Raw genomic sequence first — 21429 nt, 5'->3', positions numbered from 1 at the left:
CCAGTGGCGTAGCTAAGGTGGGACAGAGGAGGCAGTCTGCCCTGTGCGGCGTACTTTTGGGGCCGGCGATTCAGCGCCTTCCGTGTGGGAAAAAAAGGTAAGAATCATACTTAAAATCAACTACTGGTGGCAAATAAAATACCCCTTTGGAAATGTAAGGCTTTGGTATGACTACAACTGAGGCAGTTAGAAACTAAAGGATGTAAGTGATGAAATAAAAAATTTGTAGGTAATCAGTACGAATGGTAGTACAACCCAAATTCAAAATAATAAACTTTCCACTTTTTGGAAAAAAAGTTTATCCTAAACAAATATAAGTGCAAATTATAGGCATTTAAATGAACGTGCCACCTTTCTCAGACCTTAAAGTGTGCATTTCATTTCAAATATACTCAAAAATGATCTTAGAATAATCCAAAAGTTTATAGTGATGAAGATTTACATTGAGTCAAAAAATTAGAATATTCAAATTAAAGGGGGGAAAAAGCACTTTCAAAAAAAAAAAAAAAACAATATCAATACTAGAATGCATCATTTTTTGCTGGATTCAAAATGCTTCAATCCTTACTCTTACGTGGATTCTACCACCTGTTTACATTAATCCTTTCTGGCACTCTTTCCATACCTTCTTCAATACGGCAACAAGCTTAATTTTGTTGGCGGGCACCAGGTCTTGAACCGCTTTCTTTAGATTTGACTGTACCACAAATTCTTGATCGTATTGAGATTGGTAGAGTTGCTTGATCTGTTTAATACCAAAATTCATATTTCTGTTTTAAATCTATGAGTTGATTTAGAGATGTGACACAGAGTAGAATCTTGCTGAAAGATAAATTGTTTCTCTAAACCTGTAACTGCTGTGCCTCAAATAAAGTATCATGTAGTGTTATTGATAAACAGCAGAAGTCACACATTGTTTTATTTTAAGACATATACAACTTCCCAATTCCAGCAGCCCCACACTAAGCACCCACAAACCAAGAAGGGTGTGTCAAAGTGGAGATAACGTCTTACACAAGATTTCTCATACGCTTTTCTTTTTAAACGTCAAACTCAAACACTTTTTTTGTTCACAGATATTTCAAAAAAAGATTCATGACCGAATATAATACTTTTCCAACCTTGTTGCCCCTGTATGAGCTTCTGTTTGCTCCAGGAGAGTCGTGCATGTTTCTGCTTCATGTTTATCTTTGGTCTTACTTCGTAGACCCGCAATTAAAACTGCAGTTTATGCAACCGTCCAAGTGTAATTGGCGTGGATAAGATAACTATACATTCTATCCAACACTTATGGACGTAAGAAGCATTTTTCAACGATTATTTTGAACAATTTACTTTAATGTGGCTTTCATCTCTGTCAGGTGTTACAATTTTTCTACCTCGTTTTCTTCGGTTACTTTTTAGTTGGTCAGTCCTTCTCTATTCCTTTAAAATCTTAACCTGCCATAGATTGGAAAATGTTCATTTGAATTGAGTTGTATTTTTTTTTTCTAACTTTAAGAAATGATACAATATGAAAGTTCATTTTTTCCTATTTATCACCTTGACGACCCATTTTGAGCAATAAAAGGCTTTTAAAAGTGCGTAAAATTATCCGGGCGTCAAGCTCCATACTAGTGACAAACTATAGAGTAGCAGGTATGCAAATATTTTCGCTATTTTTTTAAAGTTCACATTGAATGAATAAATTATTCTAATTTTTTGCCTCATATAAAAAAATGTATCTATTTTTCCAATGTGTTAATGATCCATGATTTGTTAAAATAATATCTGAAAAATTGTTTAAACTGATTTACCCATTCATGAATAACGAGTTTTAGTCTGTTTAATTTGCAAGCATTCATTTTTCTCGACTCAGGAACAAGTTTTGTTCAAACAGTTCTGATATTCTATTATTTTGAATTTGAGTTGTAGATAGCTTTGATGGATGCTTTTATTTAGCATGATTTAGAAGAGTCAATAAAAGCCTACCTAGGGTCTGAACTTTAAATGCGTTTTTCATGAAACTTTAATAAGTCCACTTATACCCTTTCTCAGAGCTCAAAATTAAAGAATTTACGTTGTGAGCCCCTAAACCTTCCTCATTTCCTTAATATCCTTTGAAAAGTAGACTAAAATGGTATTTTTAAAACTTAAATTTCAGAAAATATTCTAGAATAGCCCCAACCTCCAAATGTCACCAAAGGCTAAAAATGATTAGAGAAGTTTCAGGAGAGAACCCTCTCTCTAACATTGCTAATAGTTTTTGCCGTAAATTTAAGCAATTTTTAACATTTGTATCAATTAACAGTTTAATAATTTTCAATGGTTTTAATATATTAGTAATGTCTTAATGAACGAGCGGCAAATAGAGAAGCCGCCCTAGGGAGCAGGAACAGTAGCTACTCCACTTTGTGCTCAGAGCCAATCCAAGCAGGTGTGCAGAGTGTGCACCGCACACTGGCGGCCAAAGTAAAGGGGCGGCCGCAGGTGGCATCATATAGTTCTTTTAATCAAGCAAAATTCCTCAAGAATTTCTCACAAGGTAACTTATAATACGTCAAATAAATATGCTGAATTTTTAATGTTCAATTATCAAAGTAAGTGCCGATTTCCCGACAGCACAGTATAGTTCAAGAAAAATAAAATGTTAGGGCACATTGTGTTGGTTTATTGTCCATTAATAACTACTCTTTACACACATGCCTCATTTGGTTGCAAAATTTGTGACAGAACCGGTAATCAGGCATGTATGCAGGGGAGGGAAAAGGCCCCCTCCCGAAGCATTAAAAGGTGCCTTCTAAAAGGAGCACTGAGGGTGGCCATTAAATGCTTTGGGGGGGCTGCGGGGGCTCCCCCCACAGCCCCCCACCAGTGTTTAAAATAAACACTGATTTTAATTACTATACGATGAATTATTTTAATTCCTAAATAATTATATACGATCTCTTAATTTTTAATAACCATTTGAAGTCGGGACCTCCTATAAACTACTACCTAAAGTAACAGACAACCCACCAAATCCTGTATTAAACACTAATTTAACAAAACGCGAAAGTCTTTAAAATTAAACCTACTTGGTTACATTAGGTAGTAGTTTATAGGAGGCCCCGACTTCAAATGGTTATTAAAAATTAAGAGATCGTATATAATTATTTAGGTATTAAAATAATTCATTGTATAGTAATTAAAATCAGTGTTTATTTTATAATTGGGTGTTTAGTTGATTTTCGTACTGGAATTGTAAAATAAATTTGTTTTATATCTTCGGGTAGGAAATCATATGTAAGTAAGCCCAATTATTTTTTACTTCTTAGATCCTCTTCATTTTTTGAAATTGGTTAATTTTTTATTTAAAAATAGTTTATTTTTTACTCTTTTAGTAGCAGGGATGAAAATCTTCCACGGATCCGCAATTTTCCACTTTTTGTATTCTTTCTTTTATTTCTGTGTTTTTTTCCGGCTCATACATTCAAAAGTTTTCTTTTTCATGCTTACTATCATGCCTTTCACAAAACAAATACAATTTACTTTTCATGAGAAAAATCTAAAAAAAAAAGTTGCATTAATTTCAAAATGCTCTGGTTAATTTTGTTGGAAGATAATGTCATTTCTTTTATTTGTTTTTATGATTCAGAGTTTATTTGGCTTCGGACAAACTGCAGACATAGATATTATTCTTGATGGAGCCGATTCTCGAAAAATGGCCGATATCAAGACTGATGAGGGAAAGAAAGAACGTTACTATGTGTTCTATGATGGTGAATCTGTTTCAGGAAAGGTAACTGGTCAGAACTTTGTTATTTAATTAGCTTTATTTATCATTATTTTTTGAACATTGTTGATTATCTACCTTTAAACTTCTGTGTCCAGTAAAATTTAGCTGTTTATCCATTTAAATAATAGTATGCAAAATGTTCTCAACGTCTTAATGCTAGAGATTATACTTTTGTGATACTGCAAATGCTGTTAACAGATTTTGTGAATATATAAATTAAGCTGAATTTGCTTGTAAAATGATGTATACATAGTTCTAATTCATTTTCATCAAATGATATTTATCAATATTATTTAAAAACTAAAAAACCACGAGAAATTGATATTGTGGAGATGAAGAGCAACTCTATTATGAGTTAACTAATGCATATAGGAAGCGTTAAGTAAATCTTTTGTCTTCCTTGAGTTTATTTTTGTCTTTCATTGGTTCACACTTCCTAAAGAAATTTCTTGTAAAACTTAGTTCTAAAACAATTTTCCCTCCTGGTTTAACATACCCTAAAATATGTCATGTGCAATCATGGTGAAAACTTATTATAGTTTAACTACGATGCATAAAATAGAGTGACACTCATTTTTTTTTCAAGATCTTTGACACCATGAAATAAGTTTGCAGAAACGAGATTTCGTAAAATCAAAAAGCCTTGAAAACTAGGTACCCTATATATGATATGCATATTTCCATATGTTTTTTATGACAAAAAAAAATGTAATTGAATAAATTGAATAATACTTCTTACCGACGCTACTAACTGCTGAACTTGAATATAATAAATAAATAAGTCAATTTTTTACTCAAGGAACATTTTTTAAATATAAATAGTGCACATAGATTAGTGTAAATACAAAGTTGCATGTGAAATACTTTAAGTGAGAATGGGTTAAAAAGAATAGAAGCTTCATGGTAAGATGTTTATAAGAAAATGAATTATTCATATTTAGTTCAAATGTATTAAATAATGATAAAACATTTGTCTTTGCTGTAAATATTAAAATCTTTATCTAGATCACACTCACACAGCAGTCTTATTGTCAATTAATGAAGTTTTAAAATAAAAACAAAAGATAAAAGGTCGTGAAGTTTTTGAGTCTATAAAAGTCTCCCGAAAGTGTAGCAACCCTGGCAGGGAGATGTGGAGAATGAAGAACAGGTTTTGTCTATGCATTACACTGTTTTAAAGTAGAAGAGTTGCAGCTGCTTTTGAATAGTTCTGCTGTTAGTACATTTTCTTTCTTTACTCACTTGCTGTAAAAGCACTCATTTTCGTGAGCAAAGCTGCAGGAACATCTCAAAAAGGAAAGAAAAAGAAAAAGTAAAAAGAACAGCAGAAAAAGGAAGAAGATGAAGAAGAAAGGATACTTATAGAAAAACAAAATGAAATGAAAAAGATGGAAGAAAGTTTAAAAAGCATTGAGGAACTAGAAAGCAATTCAGTTCAAATGCAAGATAAAAAAATTTGCAAAAGAAGATTTCCACAAAGCTGCTAGCAGAAGCAAATGAAAGATTAAAAGAAGGTATTCAAAACAAAGCTTTTACAAAAATACAGCTTGCTCATTCAAAGATAGAGGGTTCAAAATCAGTCAAAGCTGATGAAGATGAGCATAGAGCAAAAGCTTATAAAATAGAACAAAAACTACAAAAAAGAAAGTCTTCTCTTCTCCCATTATGTAACCTCCCCCTCCTCCTGCAATATTGGACACTTTATTTTTGTTAAATTTGTTAGATTAAGTATATTCACAACATGTTTTCAGAAGAAATCAAAGTCTGATGAGATTTAAACTTTTATAAAATTCTGTTTTTTTTTTTTTTTTTTTACATACCAGGGGTGATTGCTCTTCCTAGCACTTTCTTCTCTCCCATCTATATCTGTTTCTCTTCAGTAATTTTGTTTTCAGTAGCATTTTGGTATGAATGTGCTAGCAAAATAGTATTTTTTTTCTCTTTAAAAGCTTATCCTACTGGACAAGCACACATTTGAAACCATAGCTTTCCTGAATTTTACTTCTAGTATCAGGGAACATTCTAAGTTAAGTTATTTTAGGAAATGTTTATGATATTCTTTGCATATATGTATACCTTTAATTTGACTGATTGTTTTAAGCTTTTGGCTCATGCTCTTCTATTAGGGTGTGATTTTTTTTACTTAAATTGGATTTTTAAAATTTGAATCGGATTTTTTAATTTTTTTTAAAATTTTCAAAAATGAATAGATATTAATTACTTTACATTTATAAACATGGCATATTTCATACAATAGATGAAAAAACAACTAGCTATTTTCACTTTAAGAGAGTAGCTATTTTTTAATAATAGGTATAAGTAGACCAGAGAGAGAGTTTAAATACAAATGAATGATTAAAATTAAATTTTAAGTTTATCTCTCCTCCCCAGCTACAACCACCAATCCTTCAATTATAATTCTTGGACACAGTGGTACCACTATTTCCCAGAATAATAATTTTCATACTTTTTAGAAGAAAAATTCAAAAATTTGGCAGAGTTCCATGTTAATCAGCTTAGTCAACATAGTTTCTGAAATGGATTCAATTGTTCAGTTGGGATGAAGGTAAAAAACCTTGATAAAAAGGCAATCTAAACTAATGAATCCATTCAGCTTACTCTTAAAATTAGGATAACTTCTCTAAACTTTCAGTATTTTTTTAAAGATTTGTAAATACATCATAATGTTTAAATAAGATGTGATTTTGTTTTATGCTTTCCTTTCAGATAAGGTTTCCAATGTCATGTACGTTTATATTGTACAATATGCTGAACAATTACTTTTCTTAACTATAGTCATAGTGTATAAGAAAAGCTGCTAGTTTTTATTTTGTTCTAATTTTGGAGTAAAATCAATATTGCAAGAGTCTGAAAATCTGTTACACACACAGAAAGAAGGATATATGTAGTTTTGGCAGTTGAATTTAAGATTATATAATGCTGTATAGTTAAATTTAGAGCCACACATTCTAAAAATATAAAATTAATTCATAAAAATAGAATCAATTGATTGTAATCAATGATTTTGTTTGAAAAATCACTTGTTTCAAATAGTTTGATTTAAATCAATGATTTTTTTTTTAATCACTTGATTTTAATCATGATTTAAATCAACGAACCCTGTGTGTTATCTAAATGGTTTTCATACTTTTAAATGTTTTTTTGTGATGAAGCATTTTACATAATATTTCTCTTGCTATCAGATTCCAAAAAAAAGTTAATGTTTTCTAAATTGTTAGTGTAGTTCAAACCCCCGGTTTATATGTTTCTGGCTATTTTCTTGTTGTGATTGCTGAAAAAATGTTGTTTTTTTTTGTTAATTATTTAACTGATTTTGTTAGTTTATGGAAGAGTACTCAAGGATTGGAAATTCCACTTCTTGTATCTTTGAACATTCAAAAGGAATGTAGTATCTTGTTCAATTACTAAAAAACATATTTACTATTCTGTGTGTTCATGTTTGATAGTTGTCTTTAATTTTGAGCAGTTTTGGTAGATATAATTTTCTATAACTAGATTAAAAATTAAAATGTTTTTTTTTTTTTTAATGTTCAGAACATTGCAGATAAAGTTTTAAAAAATGATAAAACTGTATACTTGGTGTTCTAGTTGTAATAGTTGATTTTCGGTTGGTCACTTAAAAAAAAAGTCAATTTTTTTTGCATCTCATTCTTGGTGGGAGCCCTGCATATGTCACTATTATGCTGAGTTGCGTCAATATTTTCTGTGGGGAGGGTGATTTTTTTCCTTCATTGGTTCACATGAAACAATTCCAAATGTTTGTTACATATACATTTAATTAAGTTATCTAGGTTAAATAAGAATGTAATTTCGACTTTAGGTCAGTTTGTCAAGCATTATTCCTTAGAATGACAGATTTGTCTATATTTTTTTTGTTTTCTAGGTCAACTTAAACAAATGGTCAACTTACAAAGGTTTATTTATATGATAAGGGCTAATTCTGTGCCCTAAAAAAACGGTTAACTTAGACAGGTGGTCAACTTACAAGAGTGGTCAACTTCACAGGTTTTACTGTATTTTGCAAAATCTGTTTCTGATGTCCCCTTTGTTATGCTTTGAACTCACCAGTATCTGTATTGTAATTGGCTTGCTTTTACAAACTAAAAGTTAGCTTAAAATACTTTTTTGAATTTGATATAGAAAAAGAGGAATGTTTTGAAATTCATTTTCCCATTCAATATTTCATCATTATTCATGCAATACATTATTTAAAATTGCTTGATATTTAAATTGCATTTCGATTAATTTTAATACATGTTTTGTACATCTTTAGATAAATATTGCATTGAAAAAGCCTGGAACCAAGTTGGAACATCAAGGAATAAAAGTTGAATTTCTGGGACAAATTGGTACGGTATGGTTTTAATTATCAAAGTGTTAAACATTTTTGATTACAAGAAACATTCTGAAATTAAGTTATATCATACCTTTCTCCAAGTAAGCTTTATTACGAAAAGAAGCACACATTTGAACTACAAACTATAAATTATGATTATTTTTCCGCATATTCACCACCTACATTTATCTATTACTTGCATTGTGAAATAAATTTAAAGAAATCATCCTGGTAAAATTTGTTGCCAAGCTATTTCAGAAAGCTCACTCAGTCTTCTGCTTCATTTTATCATTTCTCTAGAAGAAATAGTAATTTCTTCTAGAGAATTAATAAAATTTTACCTCAATGGTTTCTTAAAATTGGTATAATGGCATTGCAAATGTATCAGTATTGGTGTTGACAGAATAAAATATAATTCAAAAGTTTGTATTTGGTTATGCCTTTGTATATTTCTGCTTGTAATAAAACTTCAAGAGTGAGTGACAAAACTTTATTAACATATCTAGCATTGTAAAATAAAACTATAAAGTATCTGCGCATACAACTCAAAACTATCTGTAGATATAAAAATCATTACACAGAGGGTAGGGAACATTTTGAGTTAGACAATGCCATTTGCTTTCAATCATGTATTCATAAAAGCAAAATAACTTTTTTTCATTAAATTATCAACATATTTTTAAGATAGTCAGTGTTTAACATTGATATCAATTAACAAATATCAATGTGCAGCAGCAATTGTATCTGCGCATGGCATGGGCGTGTGCGTCTATTATGTAGTTATAATGTCTTGTAAATATGGCTTTTTTGCATTTATTTACAATGTACAATTCAAATTAAAAAAATAATAATAATAGTTTTTTAATACCTACTAAATCTATTCGAAACATATTCCTAATGACTTACTTGAAGGAATTGTTTTTTGGGAGTTATCATCCCTAAAGTTTAGAGGTAGGAAAAAAAAAAAAAAATACATCCTTGCATAGGATAAGCAAATTTTTTTCCCTAAAATGACTCCTCCAAATCTCTTTGTTTGAAGTTCTAATTATCCCTTACAGCAATCGATCATTGCATTATTTCTCAAGTTATTTACTGTTAAATCTTAATTTAACGACATTTTGGAAGGGAGGTCAATTAAAGGAAAGTCTGTACTGTATGTGTGTGATTCATTCTTCTTATTCAATCCAGTGTTAATTGATAATTAAATATGAAAAAAATAGTATTTCTCAAACCCTGTGTAATTTATTTTCCGATCCCAACATGTTGCCTAAGAAACAGCAATAAGAAATGCTTGAGCAAATTTCAAAACTTCTTATTGCTGTTTTGATTTTTGGGAACTTATTTTTTCTTGAAGAGATCCAGGTTTATAACAATGGTTGTGTCCTTGAGTCCCAAGTTTTATGTGTGTGAATTTTTATTTTATGCGATGCATCGCCAAGGCCCGGTGTATCCCACATCGTTAAAATAGTTTAGAATTTTTCTCTAAACCGATGCATTGATACTACTCCAATGTACAGACACCAGTCCATGGTTGCTGCCATTTTAATCTCTTAAGTTTTGCACACTAATGTTAAACTAGCAGTGTGTCAATCCCATCCGGCTTAACAATGAATGTGTGAAGAGTTAGACCTTCATTTCTCCCAAAACATGTAAGAAATGCACATGTTTTTCGTTATTGACGAAAGATATAAGTAAGTTTATCATATAGTCACTTGCCAGAATAAAAAAGCTTAATTTAAAGAATGAAATAACAACAAAAAATGCAGCCAGGTATTTTGGTGTTACAAGTATGGAGTTCCTAGCACAAGTGTCACACAGATAGGTAACTCATAGTATCACCGATCCCTCTCCCCCCCCCCCCCCAAACAAAATAATAATTTAATGTTGTATGTAAATATGAAATTTTAAGAAAAACTCATTCCTATTTTTGTGGCATAACAAAAGTTTGAAAAGCAAATATAAACTGCTAATTTATTTTATGCAAAATTTGCCCTAGGTGCCATATGTAACCTACCCCCTCCTCCTGCAGTATTGCACACTCTATTTGTGTTAAATTCCTTAGATTAAGTATATATATATATTAAGATATACCAGTGGAAATTTTCAGAATTACAGTATATATTTTTTATAAACTATGAAACCCTCTTTTAGTGTATCACCCAGTGCAGATCCCTCCCCCCCCCCATCTGCTACTGATTACAAGGAACCTCTTTTCAGTGCAAGATTATGTGAACTTTTGAATGGAATGCATGACTTAGTATCCATTTGCTCACGTCTTTTTTGCATTGAAAAAAAACAGGCTCATTGTAATCTCGAAAATTGTCTTCAATATTTTGCACTAACTTGAGCCTTTAGCACTGCTTTACAATATAAATAATTTCTTTCTGGTGCTGGAATCTGGTAATTCATATCTGGCCTGATAAACAATTTTCATACCTTATATATATTGTAAATTTAAACAAGCAAGCTTAAGTTAAGGGAAAAAAAACATTGTGATGCATTGCGATGTAAGGTTGGCAATGCATCATGATGTGGAAATTCTTACATCGCCCAGCCCTAGATTGTACCTTTTGAAAGTTTTAAGGAACAGTTCTTACTTTCCACAATGTGTATAGATTTCACTGATGAGCACATTCCTAATTTTTATTACTGTTTTATGAATGTAATTAGTTGCATTTCATGCTATGTAGAAAAGCTTTAACTAATCTCAAAACATGTTTTGTGTGGTGGCTGTCATAGAGAGGCAACGTTACTTAATAGCACAAATATAAGAGGAACACTTAATTAACTTTAATGGAATATACATGTTGCTGCTCTGCTTTCCGGAAGCACAACATAGAAGTTACTATACATAGAAAAGGCGCAACACTAGCGCCGCTGAATAGAGAAGGGGAGAGTCCTTAAATTTTGGACCAACTTTTAGGAAAAGGATGTATATTTATCAGCCAGTGTTGAATCTAGAATGAAGAGCCACAGAGCCAAAAACACTTTGTGAAAAAGCTGCTCCTTTTCAAAAAAACATTTAGGGCAGTGAAAGAAAAAGGGATATACTAAGTTGACTTTTTAAAGTTTTGAGTAAAATGTATGCTAAGTTAGGTTAAGTTAGGCCCTAGGTAGGCTTTCATTGAAAAGTTTTTCTAAACCATGCTGTATAGCAGTATCTACCAGGGAGGTTGTGGTGGCCTGATTGGTAAGGTATCAGACTCGTAACCGAAGCGCCCTGGGTTCGATCTCAGCCAGTCGAATCCTGCAAATCACAAATTACCATCAGTTATGTAATTCAAAATAACATCCAGGAACAAAATATTAATAAAAGAAATGATAAATTCAAACATCAATAACATTCTTTAGCAAATAATCACTCATCAAGTTCTAAGTTATATAACAATTGAACAGGTCTTTTAATTACTGAATTTTGAGTTTTTATTTTACAAGAACGTACTTTACCATCCCTGCCAGGAAATACCTCCATAATTTTTCCCAATTTCCAAAAATGCCTGGGAAGTTTTTCATCATGAACTAAAACCACATCCTCAGTTTTAAATTCTTTAATTTTACCTGTTGGTGAAACACAATGAGCAGATTTTAACAGTAAAATATATTCTTTAGCCCATTTATACCAAAACATATTTAGTAATCTTTCCCGAAAGTTAAATTTTCTAATCAAAATTTTCCTGTTCAACAAGTTAGAATCAAAATCAAGCCTGGCAGGTGGTAAACTACTCACTCTACGCCCTAAAATCATGTGGGATGGAGTTAAGGGTTGAGGTTCGTTTACACTAGAAAATACATAGGTAAGAGGCCGAGAATTAAGCACTCCTTCTATTTCAATCAAAAGTGTCTCCAGTTCTTCACGAGATAGTATTGTCCGACCAACAGTCTTTCTTACAGCAAGTTTGACTGATCGAATAAGCCTTTCGTAGAAGCCGCCCCACCAAGCTGCTCGCTCGACTATAAACTGCCAGTGGATTTTGTGTTTAGCGTAGAAAGCTTTAACCATAGGATGGCTTATGACATTCCACAGATTTTTGAGCTCAAGTTCACTTCGTTTGAAGGCTTTTGCATTGTCAGTCACAATTGTAGAACACAATCCACGACGGCTAATGAAACGCCGAAGCGCCAAAAGAAAAGTTTCATTAGTCAAGCTGTTGACGAGTTCCAAATGCAGAGCTCGAGTCACACCACACGTAAACAAAACTATGTAGTGCTTTTCGTCGCTGTTCTTTATGTAGAGAGGTCCTCCGAAGTCGATCCCTACAGTGGCAAACACATCTGATTGCTCAACGCGAACAGTCGGTAATGGTGCAGTAATTTGAACACCAGATGACGAATTGAATCTTTTACACAGCACACACTTTTTCAAGATATTTTTCACAGTCTGCCTCCCTTTAATGAGCCAGAATTGCTCTCGGATTTCTAAGAGAGTTTCATTAACTCCACCGTGAAACACTTTATTATGCGAATCTCGAACTAATAAATTCACAAAGTGATGCTTGGCCGGTAACAGAACAGGATGCTTTTGTACATATGTAAACTTAGAATTTTGTAGTCATACCCCAACCCGTAATTGCTCATCTTCATCGAGAAACGGGATGAATTCTAAAATTGATGACGTCTTACATAAGGGTTTATTTTGTTTCAAACAAGTGACTTCTTCAGAAAAAACATCTCTCTGCACAGCTTTAATCCAATATTTTTCGGCACCATCTAATTCTTCTGCAGTTAATTCGTCGCTTCGCTTGTTTGAACCCTTTCGGATGTTGTAGACAAAACGAAGTACCCAACCGGTAACATGTAATAGTTTTCTTAAGCTGCTATATTTTGTCAAGTCGATTATTGCGGTTGTATTTGCTTCAATTTCACAAGCAAAAGCAATTACTTGTTCACTACGGTCGCTGTCATCACAACTTTCCTCTGGAGAAAAATTGCAATTCGTAGTTTTTGGCCAATTACTTTCCGCCATGCGAAGCCACTCAGGGCCATGGATCCAAGTTTCATCACTTATGATCTTCTCGACTGAAACTCTACGCGAAACGTAATCTGCCACGTTATCTCTGCTGTTACAGTGATGCCAGTCTCTTGGGTCAGTGTTTGATTGGATTTCAATTATTCTATTCGATACGAATTGCTTGTACTTTGAAGCTTTTCCCTTTATCCAATGCAGGGTAATTAAAGAATCGCTCCAAAGGTAAACTTTCAAAACTGGGAAATTGAAACTATTTTTTAAACAATTCAAAATTCTTGAGCCTAACACTGCACCCAAAAGTTTCAGTCATGGGTGCAAGACCTTCCGTCTCAGGACGGATTTCCGTCTTGGACAAAATTTCTGAGACGGAGGTCGGGACGGAAAGAAATTCTATTACTTTCCTTCAGTTTTTACTAAAAAAAGAAAAATTGAGTGTTCGAAAAATATGCTTTAATTGCAGGATCTTTCCATAACCACGAATTTACATGGACATTCTCTTGATTTTCCGCCATGAGCTTGTTTTGTTTACAATGTGCTTTTGGAGGTGTGTGTCCTTTCGTTTTTTTTTTCTCATTTGCCAGTTCATTAATCGCCCATACCCTTCCCCCACCTTTCATTCTTTTCTGGTTTGTTCGCGCTATCTTGGGGAGACTTTCCGATCAAAATTGGTTTATGTTGCAAAAGTGAAAATCTTATGTCAAATGCGATTTTATTGCTGCAATAAAAAGATTTCAGATTGGCAGAAAAACTAATGGCTTGGAGCCCCGATTGCTTTTACTCCTAACATCATCCAACATTGCCTAAAATTGCGTTTTTGGAACTTCAATTTCGAAATATTGCCGAAGGAGAGTTCTTGAACTCCGTCCCTTCGATAATACATTCAAAAAGCGTGTAAATGTTATGAAAGAGGGAGTACAATTTCGTTTTTAAAGCTTCAATTTCGGGGAGAACCAGCGCCCCCTCCCTCTTTCTATAATATTTTTGAAGATCACCCAATATTGTGATTTTGGTACCCTGAACCTCCCCTTTCCCTGAACTTTACCAAAATGGCCTATCATTGCGCTTTTTAGACTTCAATTTAAAAAAAATTGAAGTTTTTGAATTCGGGGAGAGCCCCCAGACCCCCAATTATTGGTGTTTTTTGGAACTACGATATCAAAACTCTTAAATATTACAATTAAAACTACTAGGTCCATATTGTTAGAAAAGTCAAAAGTGAAAAATTCAAAGTAAACACAGATTCCAAAACTGCCATACTCAAAACCTACAACATCGTAAATTTTTCCTTAAGTACGCATGTGTGTATGGGGGGGGACTCAAAATATTTTCCGTCTTGAACACATCCCCAAACTTGCACCCATGGTTCCAGTCGAGGTAGTGTTATCTTCTTGAGAGGAGCAACTCGACTTTTAGCAGTTATGAAACTTGTGGATATGTTTCCATCCTTACTCACATAACGAAAATACACAACTGCCCCAAATGCTTTGGGGCTTGCATCACAAAAGATATGGATCTGCAAGTCTTTCGCTTCATCCTCGGGATACGGAATGTACTTTCTGTCGATGGTGAAATCTTTTAAAAGATAAACTTGAGCACACCAAGCTTTCCATTTTTTCGTTAACTCACTAGCTAATTCCTCATCCCATCCTAAGCCACTTTCCCAAATTTCTTGCAACACACATTTTATAATTAAAATGAACGGGGATACAAAACCTACGGGGTCAAAGATTTTCGCGGCCGTTTGCAGAACACATCGCTTTGAATTCTTTAAATTTTTCATTATGTCAAGTAATGGTTGCACATCTAATTTGAATGTATCATTGTCTAAATTCCAGATTAGGCCTAGAACTTTTGAAGGACGCTCACCTAATTTATCGGTTTCCTCTATCTCAATACCATTGTCGTTCCATAATTTTCTTAAGTCCGCCGAATTAGTTTTAAACTTACGTAATTTCATATTTGCGTCTTTAAGAATCTCGACCGCGCTTTTAGATAGATCGAACGCCTTACCAACGGACTCTGATGAACCTGCGAACAGGTCATCTACATAAAGAGAAGAATTTAGCAATTCGTAAGCTTCCTTCTCTACCTCTTTGTACTTTCGTATATGGTACTTAATCGTAGCAGCCAATGTAAATGGACTGCTCGTAATTCCGAAGGACACACGAGCCATACGTAATATTCTGTAAGACTTAGAGTCCCCTTCTTTCGGAAACCAAAAAAATCTTAAATAATCTCTATCTTCTTCAGCTATACCGATGGTCTAAAATGCACCCTGAATATCACTACAAAACGTGTGTTCGTATTCGCGAAACCTCAAAATCACATCAAGAATGCGAGGATTCAAAGCAGGCCCAGAGTACAGACAGCATTCAAAGATTTTTGATTTGCATCCTTTGACGATGCGTCAAAAACCATACGCACTCTTATTGTTTCTTTATCGGTTCGCACTACCGCAGAATGGGGCATGTAATAAGAATTCATTTCAAAATCTGAAGGACATTCTTCGACAATATTCCCTTTTAGCTGGTCCTCAACAATATTGATATACTCATTATACAGCCAGTCATTTTCTTTCATTTTAATGTTTAACTTATCAAATCTTCGTTTCGCTATTTCCCAATTATTGTGCAATTCACTTGGCTTTTCTCCCCAAAATAATTTTGTTTCATACATCCCATTTTTAAACTTTAAGTTTTTTTCAAAATCCGAAATGAAATCTTTATCGCAATCCGACAAACCTTTTTCGATATCAAGAATTCCCATGGATTCTAAATTCCAAAATTGGGTCAAATTTTTATTCAAATCGGAACAACATTCAACTTTAAAAACTGAGGTGTTTTGTTTATAACTTGCGTCTACCGGAGATATTCTACCTTGAATTACTGTACCAAAAATGGTATCAATTGCAAACAAAGTTTTTGTTATCTTCTCCTTTTTTCCTGTATGAATTTGCCAAAAATATTGCGTGCCTATCAATAGGGAAATTTCACTTTCATTTGATTCATTTATGCTAGACATTTCAATGCCTTTAGCAATAAGCGCCTGTTTTAATTTATTCGTCGAAGTTCTAAATGGCGTACCAGAAATGATATCGCTGAGCAAAGCTTCTATGCATTTTTTCTTTTCGGGGTCACGAGCATTGCAATAGTTAATTGCACAACATCATATTTCTTATGCATGGGTTCTCTGGAACCAAATGTATACACCAATAAATCTTCCTGTCTTATTACTGGCAATTTTAATTCAATCGCTAAATCCCTTTTCAAAAAACACTTGTGTGAAGCGTTGTCAAGCAATAAATTTATTTCCCTCTTATATGATTCATGCTCTAAAAGAGCATTGCAAGTTTCCAATAATACTTCATCACAGCTAGAAGTGTTTACATTCGAGCAGGAAATGATCTTATTAGAAGGAATTTCAGATTCGCTTGTTTTGTCTGCCGCTGAGCCAGAGGCGCCAGTGCCCGGAGAGGGCCAAACTACTTTATCCCCTTCACAAATTAATTCCGAATGGCGTTTTTTACACCTACTACAAACCTTTTTTGCTTTACAAGTTCGAAATATATGACCACGAGATAAGCAAAGATAACAAAGGCCATTTTTTCTTAATGATAATTTCCTATTTTCAATAGATAACGGACAGCATTCTGAGCTATGATCATTTTGATTTTCCGCCAAACAAAAAACACATTTATTCACATTTACGACAAACGCAGAAGTTGTGGGGATATTCGAAATATTTTTATATTTATTACCAGTAGAATCTGATTTTTTGTTATAGTATGTTCCATGCTTCTGATTAGCTCTTTCGAAAGCGTAATTTTTAGTTTCTTTACGTGGATCCGAATCGTATGAATTCATTAAATGCGTGTTTCTTTCGCGACACTCAATTTCAACCTTCAAAAATCTCAATAACTCTGAAATCAAATTTTCATTTTTCCCGTATGACTTTCGAGTAAATTCTAGTGATATGTCCCGAGGAATAGATTTTAACAATATCGGATAAATTAAAGAACTATAAGTATTAGTATTTATTCCATTATTTTCCAACCCACGAATATGAATTTCGCATTCTGAATACAATTTACGCAGACTTAAAACATCATATGATTTACGCACAGGATTTAAATTAAGTAATTTAGACATGTGAGTGTCAACAATTATATCGGTTCTACCAAATTGTTCTTTAAGTATGTTTATGGCTACTTTATAATTGTCAGAGTTCAAAGTTAAACCTCTTATAGCTATTTCGGCTTCGTGAGTTAAATAATATTTTAAGTAATTAAATTTTTCTACGTCACTCAAATTTCCATTATTGTGAATCGCGGTTTCGAATTGGGAAAAGAAATCGTTAAACTTTAAAATATTCCCATCAAATTGAGGAATCTGCAACTGCGGAATTTTTATGCTGCATTGGTGATCATTTTTATCAGCTTCATTCGTTGAATTTCTTGTCACAAGTTCCTTTCTTTGTAGAATTTTGTTAACACGTACCTTGCATGTAATTATTAAATCCCGATATTCTAATTCTTTTTCGATTTCTTTTTCGAGGTAGTCTGTTTCGCATAATTTCTTGATCCAATTCTTTAAGTTGTTGTTCTTTGTCTATTAATTTGGCATATGCTTCTTCTAGAAAATCAATAGACATATTTTCTCCTCTAGCAATTTCGGTATTAATGGAATTGCTCGCTTCTGTCACTGCCCTTCTGACAGGGGTTCGAATTTTCTTCCAAGTGTCGATAACCATTTCGTATTGAATCTATCTTTCAATTTCAAATCTAAAGACCTAGTCCCGGGTTTCCGGAACCAAAAATGTTAAATATCAAGATAAAGATCAAGTTCAAAAGTAGAAAATGCTCCTACCTGTCAGAAGGGAAGGGTCAAGAACTCCAAACTGCATAATTGAGGATCACAACACTTTATTAGACAGACGACACAGAACAAGTACATACACAAGGAGAATCAGAACGCATCTGCTCGCTCGTCAGAGCTGCAATCGTATCGTTTTCCGCGCGGTTCAGCCACAGTTAAAGTTAGTCTCAACATCTACTTTCCTTTAAATATTGATTTGCAAGAAACGTACTTACATAGCTAGCTTTTCCAGTTATGTTTGAAAATTTTCAAGCATACGGTTATGTTGTTTCATAATACATAGATGGTCTTGTTAAGCTAGACCATTTCCATGGCATCAAGGATCTCCAAAAGATCTAAAAACAGCATAAGATCATTTAAAATCTTGTTTTGTTTCTTTATATGAAATCCAAGCGTTTAAGTATGTAAGTGAGAGAGGTCTGATCCTTGTTACACTAAGCAACCATTCCTCACTCTTGAAATATTTTTCGACACTTATGGTATGTTTATAGTTGTTTGGACTGCTTTGTTGACTTGTTTCAATGCAAAAGTTGATGGTCTCTCTATGTTTTGAATGCAGAAAACCAAAATAGATATATTTAGTGTCATTTTCTTTTAGTTTTCCATAATCAAAGCATAAAGATTGGTTTCAGTTAATTTTTATAGTGCTTGCACTGTCACATGAAAAGTTGTCATAAATAAGTTTTGTATGTGACTACAATTGCATTTTTGTCTCTCTCTCTCTCTTTTATACCTTTTTTGTTCTTTTATTTTTCAGAACTTTATTATGACAAAGGTAACCATCATGAGTTCACTTCTTTAGTCAAGGATCTTGCACGTCCGGGAGAGTTAACACAGACCACCACTACTTATTCTTTTGAATTTGTAAATGTTGAAAAGCCATATGAATCTTATACAGGGGCTAATGTCAGATTAAGGTGAGAATACGTATTAAGAATTTCTCATGTGTTTGCTGTATTGTTTTAAAAGTATGTTAATTAAAAAAAAAAATTTCCAACTTCTAATTTAGGTACTTTTTGCGTGTGACCATTGTGAGAAGATTATCTGACATTCTGAAGGAGATGGAGATTATTGTTCATACACTTTCTTCATACCAAAGTATAAACTCGCCGATCAAAATGGAAGTAGGAATTGAGGATTGTCTCCACATTGAATTTGAGTACAACAAGTCAAAGTATGAGTGAATGCATTTATTTGGGTTAACACATTATGGGATTTTTTGTGGGTCTATCAGTCAAAAAGTACTGTTTTTATGTGTTCTTTAACCCCTCAGACTACAGACTTTAAATGTATTCAAGCCGATGTTATGAGTTTAGCATTCTGCAGGCACACTCTTGCTGCTAGTAATATAGAGATTATTTTTTCTCTCTTTTTTTTTTGCATCCTAGTTTTTCATGAAAATATTTAGTCCTATTATTTAAGGATATGATTTGCTTAAAATATGTCACAAAGAGTTATAAAAATTCTCATTTTATTTTAAAAATTTATTTAAAAAAATATGCAGGTGAAATGGCACTATTGGGTTATTTTCTCAACTTGTTTACTTTTGTCTCCTAATCTTTCATTGAAACATTTATTCCAATTATTTCATGATATGATTTGTTTAAAATACTCACAAAACCAAAATGATCCTTCATCCATCCATTGGATTATTTACTAAAAGGAGTAATAAAATCTGTATCATTCTCAATTTGTTTTTAAAGTTTATTTAAAAAATAAAAAAAAAATAAAATGCAGGTGAAATGTCACTACTGTCCCTTGTCCAACACACATTAACTTTTCGGTAAGTTTACAATAAGGGTTGTGCAAATGAAAAGTGGACAGGTTGAATAAAAAATAATGCCTTTATTAAAATCAAAAGAAATCTCCATGGGTGATGTAACATAGGTATCATTGTTTCAGCAGAAGTCTACAGCCATTACTGTAAAAAGATCATGGTTGATGCTTGAGAAAGTCCTACAGTTTCATACACTTCATTATCAGAAGTGTTAAGTGATCTAAAGATGAAAGGGTGTCAAATCTGAAGCACGGCAGGTGTGCAAACTGTCCTCAACAAAATATGCTTAAATTGGTGTTCATGAGGATTGCTTGGCCCAGTTTTGGTAGGTTGGTAAGGTTTGCCACTCTTCCGAAAACCTTGGACATGATTGTAGCTGTTTGACCTGAATACTGTTTGACAAAGACTGTCATGTTTCACCAATAGATGACCAAAATATGCTCACTTTCTGCAATCAGAAACCCTAATACCATGCCTTGTTTCGACCTGGACGCATTTACATACAGCACGACTTAACTTTCGTTTAATTATATCTTCCAGAAACAGGTTTCACTGTTGATAGCCAATGAGGGGCAAACTTTCTACCTCCCTTTATATCCCTGTCCAGTGCCACTATTATAATTTCCGTCAAACCAATGCAATCACACATGTGCATTTTTCATTTAGGCAACCCTAATGTCCCTCTGATTTTCAGATACAGGGTTTCCCAGAAGTCCTTGATGCATTTTGAAAGTTCATAGAAAAGTAACTATTTCTCGTATGAATATGTGGTTTGCCCCATAATACTTCACAAGTTCAAGATTTTTTCATGACATTGTACAGGAAAAAAGGAAAGAAAAAGAAAGAGAAAAAAGTAATTATATGTATTTGCTGTATCATCACAGTATCTTGCTTTAACAAAGTTCAATGTGTGTACCTTTTGTTGACATGGGATGAACTTGAGTACGGTTTAGGCATGGTTTGAGCAACATACAGTGCACACATTGAACTCTAGTAATGAAAGGTATTGCTTTCTGTTGAATAAAATGATTAAACGCCTCACATGACATTTGTTTTACTTACTGTGATGATTCATTGATTATGTTTTATTGCACTTTTTTCTTTTCTATGAAGTATTATGCAAAAAAACCGTAAATTTTTTATTTTCTATGAATTTTTGAAATGTGTCAAGGACTTTTTGGGCACCCTGCATTATGAAAGGGGTTTTAAAATAAGTACATACATATTATGGTATAGTATAACTCTACTTGAACTATTTTTTATAATTTTGTAAGCATCCTGAATTTTTGTGTGAATACTACTACAACTGCAAATCATGGCAATAATACTCTATAAAAGGTGTTAGTTGAGCACATAATACTTTCAGGGAACAGAAAATACTCTTCTCTGCGGAATGGCAATGTTTAATTGAACCTACCATTTCTTTTAGGGTCTGTGAGTTTTTTTTATCTTAATATCCCATGCACCATTTTATTGAATGTAATTACTGTGCCTCTAAATATTGTCTAAGAAATGTAAGTATGTAAGGTTTTTTGCGGTGCCTTGCCATTGCGGTGCTTAATTTTTAGTACAGTGGAAAAAAAGTGTTGGGGCAGTAAAATATTTTTTTTTTCAAAAAATTCTAAGGGTTTTGTGATATTCAAGGTCAAAAGTCACGGTGAATGACATTGAAACTCAATTCTGTTGTAAGAAATTCTT

At 33.1% G+C, this 21429-nt stretch overlaps 1 protein-coding gene across 2 annotated transcripts in view; it reads left to right on the top strand.

The window, feature by feature from the left end:
* LOC129231797 (vacuolar protein sorting-associated protein 26B-like) overlaps positions 1-21429 on the top strand; it is a 42260-nt gene that overhangs the window by 6192 nt on the left and 14639 nt on the right. The window contains exons 2-5 of one of the 2 annotated variants that reach the window (XM_054866173.1): positions 3617-3760; positions 8052-8127; positions 18712-18871; positions 18964-19128. In XM_054866173.1, the coding sequence (XP_054722148.1) occupies positions 3617-3760; positions 8052-8127; positions 18712-18871; positions 18964-19128 (545 nt within the window). Of the gene's footprint in view, positions 1-3607; positions 3761-8051; positions 8128-18711; positions 18872-18963; positions 19129-21429 lie in introns of those variants that run through there. The other variant, XM_054866172.1, reaches the window with a different exon arrangement.

Source organism: Uloborus diversus, chromosome 10 (assembly GCF_026930045.1).
Source record: "Uloborus diversus isolate 005 chromosome 10, Udiv.v.3.1, whole genome shotgun sequence".
Classification (NCBI taxonomy): domain Eukaryota; kingdom Metazoa; phylum Arthropoda; class Arachnida; order Araneae; family Uloboridae; genus Uloborus; species Uloborus diversus.
This window is presented reverse-complemented; position numbering and strand designations above follow the sequence as displayed.